Source organism: Eublepharis macularius, chromosome 5, assembly GCF_028583425.1.
Source record: "Eublepharis macularius isolate TG4126 chromosome 5, MPM_Emac_v1.0, whole genome shotgun sequence".
Lineage (NCBI taxonomy): Eukaryota > Metazoa > Chordata > Lepidosauria > Squamata > Eublepharidae > Eublepharis > Eublepharis macularius.
Window position 1 is genome coordinate 109560027 of NC_072794.1, and position 27284 is coordinate 109587310.

The 27284-nt window shown below is 43.5% G+C and overlaps 1 protein-coding gene across 2 annotated transcripts; it reads left to right on the top strand.

The window, feature by feature from the left end:
* Nucleotides 1-2804: 2804 nt before the first annotated feature.
* FANCE (FA complementation group E) lies at nt 2805-24552 on the top strand. Of its 2 annotated transcripts, none has more exons than XM_054981757.1 (11): nt 2805-2899; nt 5436-5669; nt 9276-9948; nt 12675-12719; nt 12980-13039; nt 13241-13384; nt 19806-19929; nt 20557-20632; nt 21232-21298; nt 21686-21811; nt 24259-24552. In XM_054981757.1, exons 2-11 carry the CDS (start codon nt 5446-5448, stop codon nt 24361-24363), a joined length of 1644 nt encoding a protein of 547 aa, XP_054837732.1. In that variant the 5' UTR covers nt 2805-2899; nt 5436-5445; the 3' UTR covers nt 24364-24552. The 2 variants fall into 2 exon arrangements, with proteins under 2 accessions (XP_054837732.1, XP_054837733.1); XM_054981758.1 differs by lacking the exon at nt 2805-2899 and adding an exon at nt 3513-3587.
* Nucleotides 24553-27284: the final 2732 nt, after the last annotated feature.

Here is a 27284-nt window from a genome sequence, read left to right on the forward strand (position 1 = left end):
GACACATTGCTGCACCTTGACCATTAGCTTGTATCAGGCCAGAGAACTACATTGGCAGTGTCAACTGTTCAGAAGTCTGCTTATATTTGATCACTTGAGGCAGCTTTAGATACAACTTGGTCTTGTAATATCAAGGCTAGGTTGTATCTACGACTGCCTATGCAGTTTAAAAGCATTTTGTTGTTCCAACACACCTGGTTTGCCTTCCTGTAGAAGTTGCAAAAGCTCCTTTGCTTATATTCCAGTATTGCAGCTCACTGCTTTGTATGTTTCTCTGTTCAGTTAAATAAAAGGTCAACATACCAACCAATCCCTTTACTTCCCTTATTATAGTATATCTATAGGTAATTATAGTATATACCCACTATACAGTGTACCCAGCTATCTCTTGTGAGTAGATGTATAACCTTTCCCCCAGAACCTCTTTAGTAGCAACCTCTTAATGGTTTTCAGAGAAGCTACCTAGTTATGAGTGACAGTGAATTACAAAACCAACTACCCAGGTGAGCAGGTAAGTATGCAAAGAATGTAAAAAAACAAAAGTGCAGGGGTCAGACTCCCTCTTGGAAGGTTCTGAGAATTTAGACCAGAAACTGTATGTGCTGTTTGTGTGTGGGATGGGGGAGGAGAATAGGATAGCAAAGCCCTTTCTTTATACTAGTAGATTAATCTGTATCCACTCTTAGTACCCTTTTGTAGATCTGATTCATGCTATATTGGCACAAGAGCTGCTGTAGGACCGTGGTTAAGTGGTTGTTTGCAAATCAGCACTCTGCTGGTTCGAATCCCACTACTGCCACGGGCTTAGTAGGTGGCCTTGGGTAAGCCACTCCTCAGCCCTAGCTCCCCAGCTATATTGTGGGGATAATAAAATTGACTTGTTTACTGCTCTGAGTGGAGCACTCACCTGTCTAGAAGAGTGGTATATAAGCACAGATTGTTATTATTACTGTTGTTGGGGGTCCCAAAAGATGCTATGCTACTTTTTTGATGCTGCCTCACAGTCAAAGCATTCTTCTAAAGCAGTGCATGAACTTTAATTATATAAATTGAAGTAAAACTAATGAGTATGTAGCTAGGCACTGATAAGTCTTCTACCTCCAGGATTCAGCCAATGGAGGGGGAACTTAAGTTGCTTGTGTCTCAAGCCATGAAGATACAGGTAGATTGGTTGGTGGATGGGATGGAAAGGGGCTGGAAAAAGTGAAAGGGTAGATTTCAGGGAAGAGCAATAGAAAACAGCAGGGGAGAGGAAAATGAGATGCCTCCTGGTAGTCCTTGTGTGTCCCTCTCATACATTTGTATATTCTAATAAAACATCTAGATCAAAGATTTACAAATATGTGAGAGGAGAAAAACATTTGCCGGTTAAGTGCCCGAAATCTCTGGCAAACCTTTTAGGTTAAACAAAAGTTATCTAAATACATTGTCTAAACAACAACATTTGATTTATATACTGCCCTTCAGGACCACTTAATGCCACATTCAGAGTGGTTTACAAAGTGCTATTATACTCATGACCATCTCTTTGTGAGGTGGGGCGGGGCTGAGAGGTGCTCTGAGAATCTCTGACTGACCCAAGGTCACCCAGCTGGCTTCAAGCGGAGGAGTGGGGAATCAGACTGGGTTCTCCAGATTAGAGCCCTGTAATTCCTAACCACTACACAAAACAGCCAGTTCTCTCAACTACTTTAGCAGCACCAGCAGGTTTTCTATATATTGTCTGAGAGTACCAATTTTTTAAAAATTTAAAGACTGGCAAGTGAAACAATTTCTCTTGCATGCAGTACAGTAGTAGTGCTTTATCACAAGCAAGACAGTTCTCTCCCTGTTCCTATTTAACCTTAAAACAACCTATGAGGGTAGGCTGAGCTGAAAAACTGACTGGTACAGCAAGCTATTCCGTAATCCCCACTGAATAGATCTGAGTAGGATTCTGAGTGGACTTGCTTAAGGTTGCTTAATCTGTTAGGTTTTAATTATTGTAAACTATCTTTGAGTCAATATCATTTCTAAGATAGGATATACATTTTAAAAATAGAAATAGAAAAACATCGCTGTTTTCAGCTCCATCTTAGTGAGAGAGCTTCTAGCGTCGGTAAGCATACAAACACACATAGAGTGCCTCGACCCTTTTGTATTTTTAAGCGCCTCTCAAGTACTACACTCCCTCAGGATAAGAAAAATCCCTCATTCTTAAGGGGCGAGCCGTCCGGACCTCGGACCTTGATGCTGTCCGTTGAAAAACTGCCCTGCAGTGTTTTTGGTGTTGCATTCTGTTTCCGCTGTTCTTTACAGCCTGGCTGTGGGCTCAGTCCTACATCTTACGGTCGCATCGTTAGACACGTGGACTGATTCTGAGCGACTTTATTGGAAGTAGCGTTTTCTTCTTAAGTAAACGCGTTCCGGATATATTGCTATAAGTTTACTGGCTTCGCTCCCATCTGCTTTTGACCAATTATAATTTACCGCTGTCAGTCTTGGGAAGTATACTTCAGGGATCAGACAATTCTTCAAAAACGGCCGCAATCCTAAACACACTTACTGGGAAGTAAGTGCTGGATAAGACTTCCGAGTACGCATGTATAGTATTGGGCTGCACGAACCCACGAACCAGAATTTCTTTTGTTCTTTTTCCTCGCCCCAAACCAGGCAGCCCAGCTTCTCCGCAGTTTCCCCGCTGAAGCTACGCAAATTCTTCACTTTTCCAAAAGGACGTTGCCCGTTGGTCGGCGTGCGGCGTCGGCTGCTCCGCCTCCCTTCTACCGGATTGGATAGTTGTCCGAAGGGAAGCTAAGCGAGGGAGGAAGCTGGCTGGCGCGGGTTGCTGCAGAATGCTACCGAGTTAGCTCGGCTCGGGTGAGGAGGGCTCCGAAACAGGCCTTCGCTTGCCCAGAAGGTAAATGGCTGTGTACCTTTAGCCCGCCGTTTCAGAAGTAAACCCCATTCAGGTCGATCAGCATAGGGTTGCAGCCGACCACCGCATGTTTGCTCAAAAGTAAGACCCATTCGGGCTTATGCTCTCTGCGCCCCCCTCCCCCGTTTAATTGTGCATTGTGTACTCATGTTTACTTAGAAATCCAATGCATTTAAGGGGACTGACTCCCAGGTGTGCAGGGATCTTTGTGTCTTCCGGTTGCGGCATTGTCATTGTACTCGTCCTTCCATTGAATGCCTAAACCAGCTAGGCGCCAACCGGGGGAAAACCCTCTGCTGAGTCTTGCATCCGAACTGACGATTCCGCGGGACCGGATCCAGGCCTGACACCACAAAGCAGCAGTGTGACTGTTGTGGAACAATTACTGCGCTGCCTAGTGTCTTTATTTTTCCTGTCCTTCCTCTCAGGGTTTGCTTGACAAACCTTTTCTCCTGTAGGTAGCTTAACTGGTCTGAATACTCTAGTCTCTCTTGTTACCTGTAGCGTTCTTAAATTTCACGGTTAGGCACGCCTCTTCACAATACTACCACTATGACACAGAAATAGAAAGAACAACAGCAAAAACAAATCAACTCTAGAATGGCATGTATTACTAACTTCTGGTAAAAGTTGGAAGTTGCTGTTGACCCACTGAGGTAAAAAAAAAATCGTAAGTTGACAAATCTTCACTATGTTCTATTGGATTCTTACTAATGCTATGTCTTTGTGAATTTGTATTTATTTACCATATGGCATTGTTTATGGAAATGTTCCTGATATTGACTATACTAATCTCACACTGTGTAACATACCTTGAGTCTCACTGAGAAAGGCAGACTATAAATGACATAAATAAATAAAATCATAAATAAAATAAACTGTATGAACATCTAAGTTTCTGGTTGCTTTTGGTGTCTTTTCCCCTGCTTGTGAGGTAAAAGCAATAGCTCCTTGTACAAAACAACAGAGAAATACTCAAGCATTTGTTCCATACCACTAGCTGCCAAGTGGAAATAAAGACCTTTTCTTACTCAGGTCTTATATCTTCTGAAGGGTGTAGATTTTTTTAAAATACTGTTTAATATTTAAAACATTAACTGCAAATGTCAACAAAATCCATACTTAGTTTAAGGTGAGTAGCCATGTCTTCCTGTAGTAGAAGAGCAAGATTCAGGTCCACTAGCACCTTAAAGACCAACTAGATTCCCAGGGTATGAGCTTTCAAGAGTAAAAGTTCCCTCTTGAGAGCACATACCTGGAAATCTAGTTGGTTCTGCTTGACCCGAATCTTACAATCCATACTTGTTATCCCTGCGTTAAAGGTTTAGGACTCAGGAGTTACAGCTGAGATATTAGCACATGAGAGCCCAGCAACATATTTTCTTATTGTACGCTAGTGCTGAGAGAGTGAATTTTCCTTCTGTCATTTTAGACTTCCCAGCTTATGACTGTTGTAATCTGTTAGCAGGAGATGAGGTAGTAAACTGTTAATATAACTAAGAACTTGAATTCTCTATGCTGGGAGCTTAATGGCTACTATCTCCAACCCCCTTCCCTTCTGCCAGCTATCATTCTGTAACAGGGCTCCTGTCTGTGGATGGAAATGAGCCACAATAATAACTGAAACTTTGGGGTGAATTCTTGGTTGGAGGGTGTTTCTCCACAGGCACCATCCAATAGGAGCTTGTGATGCTAGCATGGTTGTCATCTCCACAGTACAACAGCTATGATACTTGGAAAGACTTGAGTGTTGCTACAGTGATATCCCTACAATTAAAATACATGCAGAGGGAAACAATTTCTGATTTGTTTGTTATTGCCCATGCATTCTTTATAGGTAAAGCATAGCTTTTGAAAAAGTTGTTAGGTTCCATAATATTTCAAAATAGTAAAGAGTCCACTAGCAGCTTTAAGACTAGCCTACTTTAATGTAGCATAAGCTTTCGAGAACTGCAGCTCTCTTCATCAGATGCTCTTCATCAAGAGCTGTGGTTCTAGAAAGCTTATGCTACAATAAAGTTGGTTGGTCTTAAAGGTGCCACTGGACTCTTTACTATTTTGCAACTACAACTAACACAGCTAACTCCTCTGGATCTGTGACCTTAATATTTCAGTCAACACTCAAATCTCCAGTATGAATTTTTCTTTTAGAGAAAAAACAGCTATTGCTGAACATTTAACAAAGAGCAAGTACATGTGAAGAGACATTGTGGCTTTGCTGGAGATGGGATTTGGTGTTGGAAGTTGATTTCAGTATCTGCATTCAACTGTGTAATACATAAGAACAAAGTGATTTTGAGCATGTACAAAGTGCATTTCTGCATTACTAAGTAAACATGATTACTATCTGGAAATAGGAGCAGGGATTGTCTTTGGAATATTGGGCAAGAAACAGAGATGCTTTTCTTACAGCATAGTGTTAGTCTATGTTCTTTTTCAGGTATATTTCACCTATATAGTCAATTTATTTGGCAATCTTTATTTTGTATTCATGTTTTCATTTGAACTTGACCAACAGTGCTAGCAACATGGATAGTCCTTCAATTCCTTGGCTGCAGCGATTTGATAAGTCTTCCCGCCTCCTCCTCTGCACATTGATGACTGGGCCTGAGGCTGCCCTGGCTGCCTTCCGAACCCTTCAACGGTCCCAGTCTAAGGAAGATCCAAGGCAGGGCTTTGATTGGCAGGACTTCACAGAGAAGCTGTGTGCTCCAGAGCCTGTGCTCCAAGGACCTGAGCAGACCCTCTTCTTGTGAGTTGCTCTAATCCCCATTTAAAAAGCTTTGAACACCGTTTCCTTCACATGCTGGTGCTATTTGGTTATTAAGAACCTGGTTCTGCAGTGCAACTCATGTACCGCTGAAATTATAGGGGGCTGTAGGGAATACTTGGCAAAGGAATACCACGAGGTATGTGTTCCTTCCCTATTTGTTGGAGTAGACAATAGGTATTGTGCAAGATGGCAGTTTTTGTGTATTAATTGTCTTGTTACAAAAATATTAACCATGTCAGAGAAGGTGTGTCCTTTTTGGATATTGGGAAGTTGTAATCTGAATACACTTTCATAAATTTTGTTTCTGTTACTTGGTCTGAAAAAACTCTTTTAGGCTTGAACTAGGCTTGCTGGCTGGCCTGAAGAAAAATGTCCTGACCTTTTAATAGAGGCTTAATGTGCGGAAATGGATAGTAAAAGATTTTCATAGGCTCATAGAGTTGGAAGCGGCCTTACAGACCATCTAACCCAACCCTCTGCCCAATGCCGGAACAGCCTAAAGCATCCCCAACAAGTATTCGTCCAGGTGCTCCTAGATGAAGGGGAATCCACCACATCCCCAAGCAGCTGATTCCACTGCTGGATTACTCTTGCTGTTAAGAAGTTTTTCTTAACGCCCAGCCGGTACCTTCCCTCCTGTAGCTTAAACCCATTGTTTTTAGTTCTGTCCTCTGTTGCCAACATGAACAGCTTCTTTCCCTCCTCTAAGCAACAGCCTTTTAAATACTTAAAGAGAGTAATCCTGTCTCCCCTCAACCTCCTCTTCTCCAAACTGAACATTCCCTGTCTTTCCTCATAGGGCTTGGTCTCCAAGCTCCTGACCATCCTGGTTGCTCTCCTCTGCAACTGTTCCAATTTGTTCACATCCTTTTTGAAGTGAGGCCTCCAGAAGTACGCACAATACCCACACAGTATAGTGGGATAATGACATCCTCTGATTTGGATGTTATGCCTTTGTTAATACACCCCCAAGATTGTATTTGCCTTTACACTGCTATATCACACTGACTGCTCATATTCTTCCCAGCCTCCCATATTCCAAGATCTTGTGCACACTATATCAGGTTTTTGTATATATATAATTTTAATTGCTGAATTTTATTGTAGAATCTGCCATGTAATTGTATTTTATGACTGTTGTACCCCGTCCTGAGCCGAATAAACTAAACACTGCTGCCCGGAAGTGTATCCCTGATCCAGTATGCATGCTTTGCATTTCTGTTACCTAGGCAGAGGACCTGGCACATATCCATATTAAATTACATCTAATTCAAATCTGCCTACTTTTCCAGTGCATTCAGATCTCGTTGAATTCTATCCCTGTCTTCAAGGGTGTTTGATACTCCTCCCAGTTTGGTGTCATCTGCAAATTTAATGAGTAATTCCTTCACACCCTCATCCAGATCATTTATAAAAATATTGAAAAGCACTGGGCCCAGGACCAAGCCCTGTGGCACTCCTCTGGGCACCTCCCTCCAATCATATGTGATGCCATTGACAACTACTGTTTGGGTGCGGTTATCCAGCCAGTTCCCTATCCATCCAACCATCCTTGAGTCCAGTCCACAGTCTACCAGTTTACCCATAAGAACATCATGAAGAATCTTGTCAAAAGCTTTACTGAAAAACAGATAAACTACATCAACAGTATTTCTGCAATCCAGCAAGCTTGTCACTTGATCACAGAAGATGAGGAGATTGGTCTGGTAGGACCTGTTGGGGACAAATCTATGTTGACTTCCCCATGTCACCATGTTGTGTGATGGATGCTTGCAGACTGACGCCTTTAATATCTGTTCCAGTATCTTCCCTGGAACAGAGGTCAGGCTGATCATCCTTTTCCCCTTTCTTGAAAATTGGGATGACATTTGCCCTCCTCCAGTCTTCTGGCACATCACCTGTCAGAGGCCTAGAAGATGATTGACAAAGGGTCTGCAAGCTCTTTTGAGAGTTCATTAAGCACTTTCTGGTGCACCCCATTTGTCCCAGGGAATTTATACACATCTAGTACATCAAGGTGCTTCTCCACAATGTCTCTGTCCATGTCAGCCAGCAGCCCTGAAGCCCTGTTTTGCCTACTACCATCTCTAAGTGGGCCTGTTCCCCCCTTCAAGGAGAAAACTTAAGGCAAAGTAGTTACTGAGCCCTTCTGCCTTCTCTCTGTCCTCTGTCAGAGTTCCTCCATTTTAACCCAGCAATTAGGGTATTGCCCCCCTTCACCTTCCATTTGCTCCTCACATTTCTGAAGAATGTCTTTTTGTTATGACGAGTTCCCTGACCAGTCTCAGCTCATTCTGAGCTTTGGTCTCTCTGATGGCTGCCCTACAGTGCCTAGCTATCCCAAGATACTCTTCTTTGGATGTATTTCCTTCTCTCCATTTCTTGAACATCTCCTTTTTCCTCAACTCATCACAGAGCTCTCTGTTCATCCATATTGGCATCTTAGATCCTCATCTATATTTCTGTCCTGCTGGAATGATGATAGCTTAAGCCCACAACAGCTCCTCTTTTAGAAGAGCCCACCCTTCACTCACTCCTTTCCCTCCAGCATTCTTGTCCATGGAATAACTCTCATAATATCTCTTAAGTTTATTAAAGTTTGCCCTAGTAAGATCTAACTTGCATGTTTGGCTACAAACTTCCTCGCTACCCCGCAGCAAAAAAAATTCTAGGAGGATGTGATCACTTCTCCCTAAGGTTCCCACTACCTTTACCCCGTCAACCAACTCCTTCTTCTTAGTTAATATCAAGTCCCAAATGGCCAAGCCCCTCATCACTTCATCCACCATTTGAGAAAGGAAGTTGTCAACCATGCAGGTCAGGAAGTTGCGTGACACTGGACATGTAGCAGAATTGGACTCCCAGCACACATCAGGGAATTTGAAATCTCCCGTAAGTAGAACATTGTGTTTCTTGGATACCGTATTACGCTGCTCACGGAGGGCAGAATTCACCTCTCATCCTTGGTCAGGTGATCAGTAACAGACCCCAAACACAATACTGCTTGTCCCTCCCTCCGATGGGCTGAATCCAGCACGGGGTCTGGGAAACTGACAGCCTCTTTTCCTGCTGCCCGGTTCATTTTTGGGGGGGGGGGGGGGTTGTGTCCATGTCTAGACCTTACAGAACAAAGACATAATAGAAAACACAGGATGGCTGCTGAAATAGTAGCACCATGTTGAGTTTTCCATTGCAATGTATAGTAACATTAGGGAAAAGGGGCATAGGTTAGTGCTAGAGGACACATCTGCACACAGAAGGCTTTATGTTCAGTCCTCAGTTCCATGCAGTCATATAAAATCTAGTATTGTGATATCATAATGATGTGAATGTTTTACTCACCACTCTCTACCTTTCAATAATAGATAATGATGTGAGTGTGCGGGTGGACCATGCCATCAGACTCTAGGGTAAATTGCTATATGTCATAGCAAGGTGACTACTTGATGTAAAAATGTTTTGGGCAGTAGTCTTGTATAAGTAGTTCTCCTACAAGTTATATCAAGCATTGTTCATCATGTTATAGAGTCAGCCCCCTGCTTTGGTAGTATTGAGTAGACTTATTCCTGTGTTCTTTCCTTTCAGAAAACCATTATTGCTGCTTCTTCCAGTATTGTGCCAAAGAAATCTCTTTTCCCTGCTGCTTATGGTAAAGTCTGTAGTGCCAAAACACTTACTTGTCCGTCTGCTTGAGACCTCCAAGCAGGAACCTAGCTCAGACCTGTGGGTACAGCGATTGAAGGATTTACTACAGGTAGAGCTGCAGGAGAAGAGCTCTTTGACTCCAGTCCTACTAACAGATGCTTGCCAGAAGCAACTGAAAGATCTATGTCAGAAGGTTATGGCCCCCAGTAGCAACAATCCTGGTTTAGAAAGAAAATTAAGCTGGTATATTAAACAGACAGATCCCTGCTTAGGAATGGATGAAATTGCCCCTGCCTCTACATCTCAGATTAAGAAAAGCAAGAAAGTAAGCGAGGACCCCATAAGCCCTGAAGAGGAGAGGCAGAGAAAAAGGGCCCGACTGGAAGTAGATGAATCGGATTCAGAACTTTTCAAACCACATGTTGTGCAGCAGAGATCTGGTGCAATTAGAACAGGAAATGAGCTTATGATGAAGACTTCTGGAAATGAAGATGTTCACAGTGAAACCAACAACATATATCAAAATTCTCAAAAGGAGGAAAGAGTAGAAATGAGAGGGACTACTCAGGGTTCACAAATGGACACTACAGCAGAGGTCCCTGATCACGTCAAGGTATTAACAAACTTCTGAATTCTCCTAGTTCCTTCATTTCTTACTGAATTGGCAGTGTAAGTACATGGAATATAGTCTTTCTTGCCAGTGGAGTCCAGCATGTTTCATTTCTTCTCTGTTAATGGCCACTAGACAATATTGGAGCCCTTGGATGTAAAAAATCTTCTGAAGTATCTGCAGGATATAGATTTTAGCAATGCAGTAAGAAGAGCAGATTATGAAATCAAAAGAGACCTTTAATTTGACTTGAAATAAGTAGTAGGGTTGAAAAAGGGTTTCACATTTTAGATGAGACACCCTAGATCTTTCTAGCTAGGGTCACACATTTATTTTATTATGCAGAATAAGATGTCCAAAATGTGGAAAGCTCAGGGAGAAGATATTGTCAGTTCTAGGGACTGCAGTCCATGGCAGATAGACCCCCAAACCACTCACAGCAAGCACTCCACTGCATTGGATGAAAAGGTTTTATTTTAGAGATCCTGTAAGTTCATGGGTACATCCATAGATGGGTAAGTTGGCAAGAATAGGGATACAAGCATATGCACTTTGATATAAGGAGCATGATTGCCCCCTCCCCTTGAGCAGTTAGCAACTAGGCGCGAAAATCCCAAAGTCTCATGAGAACACAATAGCTTTGTCTGGGCAGAGAAAGGTAGAAGATTACAAGGAATCCAACTTCCTCTGTCTCCTGTGAAAAGTTACAGTACAGCTGCAAGGTCAACAAGCAGACTCCAGAGATAACAGGTCGGCTATGAATTGTTGACCCACTGCCTCGCCGATGTGGGGATTCGAGGGACCCTTGCAGTGGCTCGTCTCTTTCTTCCACAGTCGGGGACAGAGGGTGGCGCTTGTGGGGAGGCTATCAGTACACCAACCTTTGGTGTGCGGTGTCCCTCGGGGCGATACTCTCCCCCCTGTTATTCAATCTTTATATGTGCCCCCTCGCCCAGCTGGTACGGAGTTTCGGACTGGGTTGCCATCAATATGCGGATGCCACCCAGTTGTATCTGCTGATGGCTGGCTGGCCTGGCTCCGCCTCTAGTGCCCCAAATAGAGCCCTGGAGGCCGTGTCTGGGTGGGTGCACCAGAGTAGACTGAAGTTAAACCCTACGAAGATGGAGGTCCTGTACTTGGGCCATGGTGCAGTGGATAGGGGGATCCAACTCCCAGCGTTCGGTGGGGTGCCACTTGTGCCCATACCGGCAGTCAAGAGTCTTGGTGTGACACTGGACTTCTCCTTATCAATGGAGGCCCAGGTCACAGCAGTTGCCCAGTCTGCCTTTTTTCACCTTCGGCAGGCCAGGCAACTTGCCCCCCTATCTTTCAACCCATGACCTAACTACAGTGATCCATGCAATAGTCACCTCCAGATTAGACTACTGCAACTCATTCTACGCAGGGCTTCCCTTGGATCTGACCTGGAAGTTGCAGCGGGTCCAGAATACTGCTGCACATGTCCTGGCAGGTACACTGTATGGGACACGTGACTCCAGCCTTGCAGCAGCTGCACTGACTTCCCGTGGAGTTCCGGATCAGGTTCAAGGTTTTGATCTTAACTTATAAAGCCCTAAATGGACTGGGACCGGCATACCTGAGGGACCGCCTTTCCCCATATGTACCCCAGAGAGCGCTTAGATCAGCAGGAAAGCATCTACTGGTGGTCCCTGGCCCTAGGGAGGCTCGACTGGCCTCAGTCAGGGCCAGGGCGTTTTCAGTCCTGGCCCCAACCTGCTGGAACTCTCTGTCGGAGGATACTTGGACCTGCCAAGACCTTGTGTCCTTCCGGCGGGCCTGTAAGACAGAGAAGTTCCGCCAGGCATTTGGTTGAGGCCAGTACTCAGATCCACCGATTGGCCTCCCTGCCTGTCTCCTATTAGTGGGGGGCTATATTGAGTCATCTGCCCCATGTAGGAACGGTGGCTAATCTCGCACCAACTCACGTCCCCATCCCTCTCTTCCCTTGTGGTTGGCAGGGAAGGGTGAAGTGAACCTGGGACATAGTGCAGAGTCAGAACATAGTGCAGAGTTTGTTTTTATGCTGTTAAATCTGGCTTTTATCATTATTTAATGTACTGTTTAATCAATGTGTTTTTATCTGTATGTTGTAATCCTCCCTGAACCCGTCCACGGGGAGGGCGGACTATAAATTTAATAAATAATAATAACATTAGTACTTTTGTTTTTAGGCAGGCCAAGGATGGCATGATTATAATGGTTTCAGTATATGAGCATGACTTGAAAGCACACAGGATATCAATACATTGATCAGATCAATACAGAGAGCAGAGAATATATGAACGGCATGGATGAATGGTATGCAGACATGGCAGATATACAATATCATGATGTGGCATGGGCAAGCCCTTAACCAATAGTGTATTGAGTCAAACTGGCAGTTCAGTCCACACTGGTACAACTTCTATCCTTGGTGGGGAAGAACCATCACTAGCTTTGGTTGGAATTTGTGTAGCTTGCCAAGAGTGGATACATTTTTGCAGGTGAATTCTCCAAGTACCCAGAGTCTTTTCTGCTAAGTTTTAAATCTGCCTCTGCCCTCTTCCTGTTCTACAAATTTTAAGAGTAGGTTATCTCAGTATCATTTTGAGATGGAGAAATACTACTTTATTTTTTACAGACTGCTTTTCTTCAGACTTTTTGTTTCAAAGTGGTTTGCAGATTTATAGCCTCATATAACTGTTCTCCCCTCCCCCCTTGTTTTTAAGAAACATGTCCCAAAACTTAAGGAACTTTTGGCGATGCAGTGTGATGTAAGTATTCATTATTGCTTTTGTTCTTTGGACAGATGCCCTTGTACTCGTACGTGTCAAAACTTTGAAGGAAATTCTGTTTAGTCAGGGAGGGTCTTTTTAGTGAATAATAGTTGTACCCTACTATTAGAAGCATTCAAAATAGTCACCATTTTAAATGGCATGAAATTCCCATTAAAGTGTCTGTACTCTTTGGTCAGTTTTGTGATCACCTCTTTCACTGTATAAAGTCACTGAACTTTTCTGATTTCTTCCTTTAGCATTCTGATGGGACTGCCCCTCCTGAGCTACAGGTCTTGAATGAATGTACCCCAGGGCAGGTTAGTAAATGAAAAGCATTTATTTACATATAGAAAATTTACAGCCCATGTTTAAGTGAAAGTGTCACTGAATTCTGTGGGGCTTACTCCTAAATAAGGTCATTGGGCCCGTAATTGAACCAACTTCAGCTTATCTGGATTTCTGTTTTTAACTGGTTTGATAATGGTGATAAGGCACATGTTGTATTTTCTTTCCTTTAGCTAGAAGGTCTCTGCTCATTACTTCAGCTCTCAGAATGCCCAGAGAATGAGCTTCTGCAGTTCTGTACTTGGCTGGTGGCGCTGTCACCCGATCTTAGCTATAGTTATGCAACGATACTGGTTGGAAAGCTTTTTCTACCTCGGGTATGTATGGAGCATTTGCACTTTACCAGGAAAAAGCAAACAAACATCCTTGTTTGGGGCTGAAATCCCTATGATTTTGTTACCGTATGGATGGCAGAACTTTCTCCAGTTGTTTCTGTGGTGAAGACTTTCAGGCTTACTACCCTGAAAGAGTTTTTTTTTTTAAAAAAAAATCTTCCAGTTTGATCTCCTGGTTTAACAGGGACTACGAACTTCCTCAAGCTACTGTTATAGGCAGTTTACATATTTTGTTTTATATTAAATCATATCACTGAAAGAGAATGACAACTTTTATTTGTAGATGTGAAAACCAAAATGGACATAAAGTGGGAGATGTATGTAATATTCCCCTTAACCTTTTCCCCTTCTGAATGTTTTCCAGTTTTCCTCTCTCTCCATCTTCTCTTGCTTTTTATACTCATGGGGGAAAGATATAAGTACTTGTATTAGGGAGGGAGTAATTTTTAATGAAAATGGTCAGAGGGAACAAGAATAAGGAGCCCTCTCCTCACCCTACACCTGTTCTACTCCTGGTCACAGCCTTCCATAACTAGTTTTCATTTTTAAAACAGCTGTTGTGTTACATGTTACACGTATCTTTCATATGACAGGAAACAGTAAGAGTTGGTATGGTGTAGTATTGGTGTAGGACTGGGGTTCAAATCCCTACTGTGCCATGAACCCTCTAAGTGACTTTGGGCAGGATAGATCACCTTGATTTAAATCACTATGAAAAAGGCTAATTAAATCACTGAATCTAATAAAAATTTCAATTTATTATTTAAATTAATTCCTAAAGGAGTTATACAAATTGGTTACCATATCTATAAAAACATATTGATTGATAACTGAATAAAGCCTTTATGCAACGTCAGAGGGTATACTATAAGTTATTTTTAAAGTAACATGTCTTTACTATTTTTTAAAAATGATATGTAATACATTGCATATATTTAAATAACATTTATGACCCCAGGTAGGGTATTTCTTAAAAACCTGTGGCCATGATAGATTTTTGTAGACAGGTGCTGGTTGGAATTAACATTAGAAGGTTTTATTTTTTCCATTGTTCATCGTCTCTTGCTGTGCAGTCCCACATGAGACTGCGCACGCGCAGGCTGGCCATGGCAAAGAGGTTTCTAGCTTTAGGACCCTGTAGAAAGGTTCCCTCCCCTTCCAGCCAAAATGCTGCATGCCTAGAGGGGAGATGGCTGCCCGATCCCTAAGTTCTCGCTCCGATACCCTAGCTTGCTCCAATACCTCAGCAGCTGAGTCACCCGCTGCAAGAGACCCCCAACCAGGATTGGAGGTCGACCGCCCTTGGTTACACCAGACCGCTCCAAGATTGGTTCCATCAACACCACCATCGGACTCACCTCAGAACCGATCCCCGGCTCCATCTGTTCCCAACCATTTATCGTCAGAACCTCCTGCTGAGAAGTTCAAGGATAAGTCCAAACATTGGTTAGCTTGACATCGTCCTTTGCCTACCACAAGAAGTGTCACTCCAGCTTGGAGCTGAGCTCGGATCTTGGGCTACGCAGCAGGAGAGAGGAGGTTGTAGAGCTCACCACCCCTTCTCCACCTTGGACACCCTCACCACATTTGGGCTCCCATTTCGTCTGAGGGTGTTCCCCCCCAATTCAATGTTTGCCCCACTCCTGGTTCCAGGAGTTAGTTTGCTTTGGCTGCTCAATCACACCAGCTGATACCTTTACCTGCAGCATGACCAAACCAAGCCAGGTCCAACCACCCTAGTTCAATGGCCCCTCTTTATGACTCCCATCTGCCAACCAAATGATCTCATGGCAGGATTTCATGTGTTGGCTATAATCGATGTTGACTGCTTTTCCTACACTATGAGCTGCATCTATGGTTCCAATTTCAGTTCTGACTCCTTGGAACCAACCTGCCCTAGCTGTTTTCCCAGATTCTGAGGATGATGATGTCACCTTCTGTTCTTATCTGACTGACTTAGCCTCCGATCCATCGCTGGAGGAATCAGTGGGAGAACTAACATCTACTTCTCCTACATATGACTCACCTCTTTGTGGAACAAATGACCAGAATGGCTAGAGTGACCAGAATGGCTAGAATGCTAGAGCTTTCATTCTCAACACAAAGCCTAAGAGCAAAGTCTTACGGGCCCTGTATTCTGACATCCCAGCCACTGTAGTATTTCCTCCAGTAGAGGATTTGCTTGACATAGCCAGATATATGTGGGAGAAGCCCACATCCATCCTGGCCACTTCAAAGAAGATCAATCACCTCTATAAACTGAAGTAGTAGGACTGTCACTTCTTATTCACGCACCCACCCCCATTTTCCTGGGTGACTAAGGAGTTGCAAGCCAAATATTGACACTGCTCCCAGTCAGCACCAGCTGACAGGGAGGGCTGCAAACTCAATGTCCTAGGAATGAAGGTTTATTTGTTTCTGCATTGCCAATTACTAGACAATCTTATGGGAGTGTTTCACTGCTTACATTCAGCATCTTCCAAAGGATTACCAAACTTTGGCCAAAGTCCTTCAGGGTAAAGCTTTTTACCTAAGCAGCAGCTATCAGCAGAAAAGCATGCGGAAAGGAGCTATCAATGAATTCCTTGCCAAGGGTGCCATGGAGAGGGTGCTGGAGGATTACCCATAAAAGGGGTTTTACTCTAGGTACTTCCTAGTCCCCAAGAGGGATGGTGGGGTCTGGCCCATCTGGACCTCTAACACCTGAGTAGGTTCTTAAAGATGGAAAAGTTCAAAATGTTAACTTCATCTAAGGTGTTGTGATTGTTAGAATTAAATGTTTGGTTTACTGTCTTTGATTTAAAAGACACTTACTTTCACGTATCCATTCATCCAGAATTTAGAAAATATCTATGCTTCAGATGTGGTGAAGAGTGTTACCAGTACATGGCTCTACCCTTTGGCCTAGCGTTGGCCCCAAGGGTTTTCAGCAAGTGTATTGCCACGGTAATTGCTCAGGGTTGTGCCATCTATCCTTACCTGGATGACTGGTTTTTAATAGCTCAGGACCATTCCTAGCTGCTGGCTCAATTAGAGTTCACCATTAACATGGTCTCCCAGCTAGGACTCTTAATCAACTGGGAAAAGTCCAATTTGGTTACTACTCAGTACATCTCCTTCATTGGGGCTGAATTAGATTCCTTGATAGATAGGGCTTTTCTCCCGGGGGAAAGTAAAGAAGCCTTATGCTCTATGATACGCCAGTTGACCAGAGTATGCTACCAACCAGTGGTTATGATAAAAAAATTTCTTGGATTAATGGCCTCAATGATCACTGTGCTCCACTTTGCATGTCTCTGTATAAGACTGTTGCAGCTGTGGTTTGGTAGGAGGTACGACCTCACTTTGCCTTCACAGAAACTTAAGTTTTCCTAACCTAGAAGAGTTATCAGGTCCCTGGTCTGGTGGGAGAATAGTGACAACCTAATTCAGGGTGCCCCTTTTGAAACACATTTGCCTGAAATCTCAGTCACAATTGATGCCTCCCTGCAAAGTTAGGGTGCCCACTGTGGGAATCTTTCAGCATAGGTTATGTGGTCTTTGCACAAGGCACAGTTACATATAAGTATGTTGGAACTGAGACCCATTCATCATGCCCTTGCTTCTTTTGCAGATACTGTGTGCAACAGGAGGGTTCAGGTTCTCACAAACAACACTACTGTCCTCCATTATTTAAACAAACAAGGGGGATATGCCTCTCTTATCCTCTGCTTCGAAGCCATGGCATTTTGGGATTGGGCCATACACAACAACATTTCCCTCCTGGCTGTCCATATGGTGAGCACAGAGAACCTCAGAGCAGACACACGCAGCGGAATTCTCTTACTACATCATGAATGGGTTCTTACAGAGAAATACAACCTTCCCATTCTTCAACAATGGGGTTTCCCCGAGGTGGACCCTTTTGCCACCCCAGTGAATATCAAAGCTGAGATGTTTTGTTCTTTGACAAGGAATTGCCCCAACTTCTTGAGGGAATGCCTTTCAGATTCCGCAGATGAGTGGCCTGTTTCATGCATTCTCTCCTGTCCCTCTGATTACTAAGGTACTAGGCAGAGTTCATCAGTATGGAACTCAGTGTATACTAATCACATCCTTTTGGCCCCCTCAGGAGTGGTTTCCCTTGCTAAGGATGGCGGGTGACCGTTAGATTTATCTCCCCCTCCCCTGCCTGAACCAGATTTCCACAGAGATCAGTTTTTTCACCATGATGCGACAAAGCTGACACTCATGGCATAGTTAATCAACCCATGAAGTCCTCTTTTTCTACTGAAGTGCACCAAATAATACTAAATGGACATAAGGGCTCTACCAGCACTTTCTATAGTTACAAGTGGGAGAAATTCTCCTCATGGATAAGAATAAGGGAGAATTACCCTTCTCATGCCAACTGACTACGATTCTTGATCACCTTTTGTCCCTCGCAAAAAAGGGTTTGGCGGTTTCCTCCATAAAGATCCATCTTGTAGCCATCTCAGCTTTCCATGAACCTGTAGTGAATAAAACATTTTTCCCCACTGTATAGCTAAGCAATTCCTTAAAGGGTTGATACACACCTTTCCCCCAAGGTGTATACCAGTACCTCAATGGAGCCTGTCCTTAGTGCTAGCACAACTAATGTTGTTACCTTTTGAATGCATGTCCTCATGCTCTTTAGCACTGCTGTCATGGAAAGTGGGGGGTTTGGTGGTGATCACATCCATCAGGAGGGTCAGGCAACTAACCGCCCTGAGAATGGACCCTCCATTCATCCAGTTCCTCCCAGAAAAGGTAGTACTTCACACCAATATGGAATTCTTACCTAAAATTGTTTCCAGATTCCACTTATCTCAGTCTTATTACACTACCAGTATTTTTTCCTACACTAGTCTCAGATTCTGAAAGGACTCTACCTAAGCTGGAAATTTGTAGAGCCGTATCATTTCATTTGGACAGAACAAAAGACTTTCGCAAACCCAAGGGGCTTTTTGTTGGTTAGTCTGGCCCCTGAAAGGCACACTTAGTATCCACTCAAATGCTCCCCAGGTGGATAATATCTACCATCAAACCGGCGTACATGCAGGCAGGCATGATGTGTGCTGTGGCACATTCCACTAGGGCCCAAGCCTCATCAGCAGCTTTCCTGAGAGGGGTTCCCCTACATAATATTTGTCAAGCATCAGCCTGCTTGTCCATGGACAACTTTGTGAAATACTACTTAGTGGATACAGATTCTGGATGAGAGTCAGCTGTTAGCATAGTGGTCCTGAATGCTCTGTTTAATTGACAGAACCCCCGCCACCAATGGTGAGTAGCTTTTTACTCTCCCATGTGGGACTGCACAGCAAGAGACGATGATGAAAACAAGATTGCACTTACCTGTCACTGTTGTTCATCCAGTCTCTTCTGTGCAGGTACACATTCCCTCCCTCCTTCCCCACTAAGGGCCAAGCTACAAGTGACGAATGACACTTGCCTGGCAAGTGAACAGACTCATGTGTATTCTTCCCTGTTCACTTGCGCTCCACTTGATCAGGTAGAGTGCCACCAATTCCATGGTGGATTCCAGAGGTGCAGGAGAACTGAGGGAATGGGTGGGCGTCTTCACTCTAGGCACGTGGTGTTTGGGTGGCAAGCATACTGCACAAGTACCGGAAGGGGAGGTGAACTTTCTACAGCTAGAAACCTCTTCATCATGCCCAGCCTGTGCATGCACAGTCCCATGTGTGCCTGCACAGAAGAGACCAGATGAACAACAATTACAAGTAAATGCAACCCTGTTTTCCTTTATTCTGTGCTTTGCCTCTTCACCTGTCATCATAAAACTTCCTTCCCCCAAAGATAAGTACATTATCTCAAGTAAATAAGACAAGTAAATCTCCAGCAGAATGCTGGTGGTTGTTAATGGGATCATCATATTTTTCTATGGGATGGAAAACCGTGGCATGTGTCTTACCCACTTTGCTGTGCAGAATTTGGAAGCCTTCCTTCTGTTGGTAGAAGAGCCGCTTAAGTTGGAGAAAGGCTTCAAATGTTGGTAGGATAGCTGCCTTCAAAAGTATGGTAGGATAGCTGCCTAAATATCCATGACTGAAAAGTACAATTATATTATGAAGCCAGTAGCAGAAAATAGGCTGTTATTGGCCATAAAACCAGTATAAATGGTCTCTCAGATCAATCGATGAATGCTTGTGGTGATTGCCAGTCCCTACCCTTCTTGCTGTAATATAACTGTGTTGTGCCTTCTGATGTTTGATGTTTTTCACACAGTTCTATCTTGATAAAGAAAAAACAGCTTTCATATATTCTTAAAAGGGTCAAAAGTTCATTTTTAAGAGATTTTGCTTGGGTCACAGAACTTGGTATGTAAGATACCTGAGAACAGATCACACAGTTTTCTCTTTCTGCTGTTCCTGGCCTATAGGTTCTTGCACTGTCTGAGCCGGCCTCGTGGCCACTCACAATGGCCCTGATGATGTTCTGTTCGAAATATGCTCGCCCAGTCTGTTGCACCTTAATTCCTTCAATTGTTCAGGCTCCAGGGAAAGGCAAGTTCATTAGTTCTGCTAATATACTTCAACTTCTTGTAGTCTCTCTCTCTCTTTTAATAATAGAGGGCTTTGGAGGATGTGCAGAAAACTTTCCTTTTCCAAATAAGAAGAATTGGCTTACATCAGTGGGCCAAACTTGACATGATGTGTCCTCATACCTGCAATGAGGACACTACTGTCATTTTAAAGTAATTTTAAAATGCCAAGAGGAACAGCCCACAGCATGGCAGATTGAGACACTCCTGTTCCCCCTCCCTCTGCACCTTAAGTTCCACAGCTGCTTTAACACTTGAAAAGGCACCGGGGGTGGGGGGATGGGACAAGGTCAGGATTGGGCCCTAATGACATCTTTAAATGACTTTAAAATAGAGGCAGTGTGCTTGTGGCAGCCAGAAGGATGCTGTCACATCTAGTTTGACCTTGGGACTAGCAGGCAGGGTTTCTGGATCCAGGGGTGTATGGCTTCTGGGAACTGGAACTACAGCACCTCTTTTTAAAAAGAAAGTAATTAAGACACTAAAGGGAATGTCATTCAACCAACTAAGAATTTCTCTAAATTATTTTTTATAGCAGTAATGCCCTTTTATTGAATACAGATTTGATGTTTTCTTTTTCCTCCTCCAGGCCTTGAGCAAATGAAACTAGTGTGTAAGATAATAGAGGAGTGCTTAGAGCCTGAATATGTGAGACTAGTATTCAGGTAATACTGATGTATAAAATTAAGTGTAATATAAGAACTGCATTAAAAACATTTGGCCAACAAACCTGAACACTTTTGAAAGGCTTATAGCCTAATTATTGTCAGTCTTTTCTGGAATCTCAGTAGCTTCCTTCTGACATTCTGAACTACAGTAAGAAGCTTTTTGTGCTATTTTATAAATGTAAGTTATAAAATAATCTCCTTAATCTGCTCAATGTCACATAATCCAGTTTAGTTATATTTTATTTTTATTGTCAACTTTATGCTATCATACCTTTATCAGAACTCTACAAAAAAACCCACATAATTTTCATATCCTTTCTGCTCTAATTTTTGTTCCAAGACAACGTACTAAAAAGTTGATACTTATTGAAAAGGTGTCTTGCTCTGTATTTCATCTTACTTTGAATTGCTATGTTAATAATGTTTTTTGCATCTTCTGTAGCCGTTCCTCCATAGTAAAGGGCCTTGAAGTTCTTTCAGTATTGGTATTTATGACTTATGGTGGCATCTGGGTGACTGGCATGAAGTTTGTCCGTACCATAGTTTTCATCCTCTTTCTGTCATTTTGTTATCTTTTCTGCTATCGTGCTCCACAGCCAAACTGTAGAGATGTCATGGTCAGAAGAGCTCCTCGCAGTTGTGCATTCATTGCTAGAAAGACAGGTGGGTAGTGTATGTATGCACGTAAGTCCTTTGCTTTAGTAATCGATGAAATATATTGGTTGGATGGACAGCCTTCTACCCTAAAACTTGTTCTCCCAAAACTTGTGGGTCATCCCATCTGGAAGCAGCACTTTTTTGTCTCTTCCCCTGACAGCATGATGGGACCCTTGCTGAAGGTATAATGTGTCAAGGCCAGTATCTTTATAAAACAGTACAAAACTAATTATAATTCTGTTGTGTGCAGTGATGCCTATGGCTGGGTACCATTTTCTTGACCTGTTGCTAATTTGACTATTTGCCAGTGTAGCTTGAACTGGAACGAACACTGGGGCAATCCGTGTTTAAGGTAATTCTTTCTTCCTAAGTTGTTTTGTTCACTCTTTTCAGGTCGAGTTGTCTGCTGAGCTCTTCAACTTGTTAGTTTCAAATGTTTGCCAAATGGCTCAAGAGTTTTCCAGATCAATGCATTATGCGAAGCTGGTTCTCACTCTGCTGACCAAATACCAAAGCAGTGTGAGTAATTGTAACAGGGCCTCTGATGGGGGGTGGGGGGGGAGCTGGTAACAATCCCTTGTATACCTCTATGGATCTATTCTATTTCGTTGAGCTGTTTAAACACTTAAACCTGCTGTGGTGTTCCCTTCATTTGTCACACTTAAGTAGAATTTATCTTTAAAACTGAACCCCTTTATATCCATGAGGCTTTAATTTTCATTGGAAGTGCTGAGCATTCTCAGTTCCTGCTGATATCTGTGGCATGATATAGGTGCTTCTCAGCTCTGAATATGAAACCTGGACATTCACTATCCAACGATTGGTTTCACAACATTATCATATTGCTGTGTATGTATTTGTGTAGTATCCCTATCCCACTTTACAGAATCACAGAGTTGGAAGGGGCCATACAGACCATCTAGTCCAACCCCCAGTGCAGGATCAGCCTAAAGCATCTCTGACCAATATTCATCCAGCCTCTTCTTGAAAACTGCCAGTGAAGGGGAGCTCACCCCCTCCCTAGGCAGCTGGTTCCACCTTTGAACTACTCTGACCGTGAAAATGTTTTTCCTAATATCTGGCCAGTACCTTTCTGCATGTAATTTAAGCCCGTTGCTTCAGGTCCTATCCTCTGCTGCCAACTGGAACAGCTCCTTGCCCTCCTCCAAATGACAGCCTTTCAAATATTTATAGAGAGCAATCATGTCCCCCCTCAATCTCCAAACTAAATGTTCTCAAGGCCCTCAGCCTTTCCTTGTAGGGCTCAGTCTCCAGACCCCTGATCATCCTCTTCACTCTCTTCTGCACCCTCTCGATTTTGTCCACATCCTTTTTGAAGTGAGGCCTCTAGAACTGCACACAGTACTCCAGGTGCAGCCTGACCAAGGCAGTATAGAGAGGGACTATGACCTCCTGTGATTTTGATGCAATGGCCCTTTTGATACAACCCAAGACTTGAGTTTGCCTTTTTTGCCACCGCATCACACTGACTGCTCATATTTAGTTTACAGTCCACTCTTAACCCAAGATCTCTTTTGCATACACTACTTCCCAGAAGTGTATCCCCCATCCTGTATTTGTGCTTCACATTTTTGTGGCCCAGATGTAATACTGTGCACTTATCTATGTTGAATTGCATCCTGTTCACAACCGCTCACTTCTCCAGAGTATTCAGGTCTTGTTGAATTTTAACTCTATCTTCTTGGGTGTCTGCCACTTTTTCCAATTTGCTATCATCAACAAATTTAATGAGTAGCCCGTTTACCTCTTCACCCAGATCATTGATAAAAATATTGAAAAGTACTGGGCTCAAAACCGAGCCCTGCGGCACCCCACTGGACACCTCCCTCCAATCTGATGAAACGCCACTGACCACCACTTTTTGAGTGCGGTCCTCTAACCAGTTCCCTATCCACTGAACTGTCCTATAGTCCAGTCCACAGTCTTTCAGTTTGCTCATTAGAATGTTATGGGGAACCTTATCAAAAGCTTTGCTGAAATCCAGGTAAATCACGTCGACAGAGTTCCCACAATCCAGCTCGTCACTCGATCAAAGAAGGAAACCAGGTTGGTCTGACAAGATCTGTTGGGGACAAAACCATGTTGACTTCCCTGGATCACTAAGCGGTCCTTCAGATGCTTACAGATTGATCCCTTTAAAATCTGCTCTAATATCTTCCCAGCAACAGAAGTCAGACTGACCGGCCTGTAGTTTCCCCAGTCATCCTTCTTCCCTTTCTTAAAGATTGGGATAACATTCATTCTTCTCTAATCTTGTGGCACATCCCTAGTCCTCTAGGAGGCCTTGAAGATGATGGACAGAGACTCTGCAAGTTCTTTAGAAAGTTCTTTGAGCACTCTTGGGTGCACCCCATCCAGCCCAGGGGATTTGTATTCATCCAGTGCAGCCAGATGCCTCTCCACAACCTCTCTGTCAATGTCAACTAGCCACTCAGGTGTCCTGTCATGTCTTCTACCATCTCTTAATCTGCTTAAGGGCCTCAGTCAGAAAGTCAGACTACAAATAAAGTAATTTAAAAAAAAATTAGGTTAGGTTGGTGATATAAAATTTAGTGATTTTTTTTTTTTGGCCAGGATTCCAGGGAATATGATGCTAATTTTATCAGATGTGAGTGCATGATGAATCTTCAGTAGCCAGGGGTGGTGCTTGATAGATACTTTTTTAAATTTGAAAATTCAGGAAACAATATTTTAATATACTTCTCAATAACAACCCACTGTCTCAAGAGTATATGAGAATTGACAAAATAGCACCATGCACTGGAAGACAAAATTTAATAGAGCACTTAATGTGCAAATAGGGAAAGCAATAACAGGTTTTGTCTTTTAAGTTTTATGCAGGTCTGTTGTAGCCCTGAAAATGGGAGAGGGTAGCAGAACCAGATTAGGCAAAAGGATTGTAGTTGTACAAGCAGGAGTTACAATGTATTTATTTTCCTTTTTAGATTACATCGGCACACCAGTATCGCTTATCTGGTGTTCTGGACCTCAATGAAACCATCTTAAAGAAATCTCTTCAAATTGCACTAAAACGAGTGACTTCCAGATGAAAACCAGACTTGAATGATTTTTCTGTGTGAGAAAAAGAAGAAAGAAGACAGCAATCTTCTTCAATGTTGGTAACCATGACACAGAAACAACTAAAGAAACTTTCGGTGGCTGAAAAATCAACAGCGACCAATATTCTTTGGGCCTAGCCTCTTGCCACATGGACCCGTGTGCCCTAATAAAAGTGCTGCCTAGAGGATTTTTGGTATTTTTATGGCTCAGATCAGATGTCAGTATTTTCTTGGATTGCTATAATCTAGGTTTTTTAAAAACATGGTTTTATTTTGAGTTCGCCTTCCTCCAGCTTGTGCTGAAATGATGGATTTGTATTCAGAGGAGGACTGTGCTGGTATCCACTGATTGTGAGAAGGGGGTGAGCATAGGTCAGATGATGCTTTTTCCTTGATGAAATGTGTAGAAGAGAAGTAGCAGATAGCTGCCTGCCCCCTTTATGGTAAGACACAACCTTTCACACACCCTGCCAACCACCCTAAATCTCCCTTTACAAGATTAGGGCTTCCTAGGCAGGTAAGGGTTGGTCACCACACACCTGTCTGGCCTTCAGTTTAGCAGGGAGAGAACCCTGCCCCAAATCCTCACTGGGTTCCCCCTCTCCTCTTCCAGAGGCTCCACCAGACAGGCAGCCCATTCCCAGTATTTACCTCTCCTGACCCAGCTACTGCCCAGGGCTATAGGGAAAAGGGATACATAGGAGTTTATTTTCCCTATATACACTGCCACCATTTACTTAAACTATGGCCATTTAATGTGACCAGAGCATTTGAGATCTGTGTGAGAGATATTTTCCCTAAGCCAACAACTTCAAGCTGGCTGGGGTTAAACAAAAAAAGAGAGTAACTTTACTTACAAGATGTAACATAAGAGTTAATGGTGGCCAAAGTTGATGAGGTCAAGTCCACTATCAAGTTTCAAATGAAAAAGGTAAACAAACTTGATAAAGATTCTGAAGATGGTACTTGCATAAGATATAGAAGCCAAGACTATAGATGTTTCTTGAGAGAATTATCAGTATCATCTTACTGCATAGAATACTAGCAACCCAAGGACCCCATTTTGATTTTAAATTTTTTACGACTCTTCAAATCCTTCCTCCAACAGTGGTGTCCACCACATGCTGGACAGCCCCCTTCAAAGTCACACATGCCCCATGGAATGTTCTGAAATGTTCAGAACTGCTCACAGGAATAAATCAGCATCGCACCAAACTTGCACTTCTGGTATTCAACTGAAACGTGCAACTGACTTACTGCCTATGGATGCAGAGTGGAATAATGAAATAAGCTTTGCATTGGAAAATAGTGAAAAGCTGCTTAGTTTTATATCTGAAGTAACAATGATTGTATTAACATAGTACCTTTTTGGTGCTACTCAACCAATTAGAGTTTCTATAGCTTTGCTATTAGATCCTGGCAACCAGGCTAGAGCTCTGAGGAGATCTGAAAGCTTTGTGGCTGCAGACAGCAGCAGTTACTGTACAACCATCCCACCCTTTGAAAGAACAGGAGCCTGATTCTGTCTCTTGAAGCAGAGAGTCCCTGTCCTATCTAATTTATGCCAAAATACATTCAAGAGCAAAGATATAGTTTGGCTACAGTATTCAGAGTTTACTTTAAATATATATGTTGGAATTTGGAACTAGCAGAATTAGAATTATGAACTTTTTGCTTTTACATAACTTAAATAAGTGCCACTTCAGTTGCCTCCTTTAAACAGACATACTGCTCTTTAGAGATAAATACAGACCTTTATTAGGAGCAGTAAATAGACAGGGAAATTAGCACAGGCTTGTATACTGAAATAGCATCTATCAGTGGAAGCCAGTTTCCTGGTTATGAAGAACTGGTCTTGAGCCTTTTTAAACCAACAGCTCATCAGACATATATTCATACTATATCTCTTGTCACTGGGCGGGGCGCCGGCATGCCTGGCCCTGATGTCAAAGGGGTGTCAGGGATACTACAGGACCCTGTTCTATGGAAAGAGGGGTGGTATACTTCGCCCAGACTCCCTCTCAGTCCACTCGCTGGCCTGCTCAACCTGATCCAGTCCTCCCCCTTGATCCCGATCCCCTCCCCCTCCATCACTCCTACTCAATCAACCCACCCTGCCCTGTGGGTGGACTTTCCTTATATCCTACCCCTCATCCCAGGCTCCACCTGCCAGGCCACACCCCTCTTTTGCCATCCAGCATTGTCCTGGGCTGCCTCAAGCAGTTGCAGCTGGGATAGCTACTGTGGCTGCATTGGCCAGCTACAGCTGTGTCTCATTGGCTGGCTGTCAAGCCTCTCTGGCTAAGCTGATTGCTGAAGGCAGACCCAGCTGTGTCTCCTTGGCTGGCTGCCCAGCTTTTCCAACAGAGTGCCTCAGGCAGCTCCACCTGGAGTTGCTTTGTTCCTGGCATCCCCTGGGCCAGCCTTCTAGCTGGGCTGCAGGCTGGGGCCTGACTCTGAGCTGCTGTGGCTGCTTCTCCTCCCTGGCTGGTATGGTTCTTGTTTGGATAGCTGCTGGCTGTCCCCACTGCCTTTTCCCTCTCCCTCTGCTCTGGCCCCCTCTGGGTTGATCCCATTCTCTCTGCCTGGCCTCCTAGACTCCCACTGGAGGGTGGGACTAGCTGGCCTTCACCTGCACCTTCTAATCCTCTGAGGCTTGAGTGCTTCTTTCCCTCCCTCCTGTGTAGGTGGGTTCTGGCCCTGGGAGCCTCCTGGGGTGACTCGGCGGCTGTCTCTCGGCTGTCTCCTGTCTCCTCCTCCCAGCAAGTCCAGGGGCTGCACCTCAGACACCCGGACAGTCTTCACAAGTTTTTCCTCCATTGCTGTGGTCCTTGCCATTCATTGCTCCAGTTTCCATAAGAGCTGATTGAGCCCCTACAAGCAGAATTGTGTCCAGTGTTCCAAAGACTGTC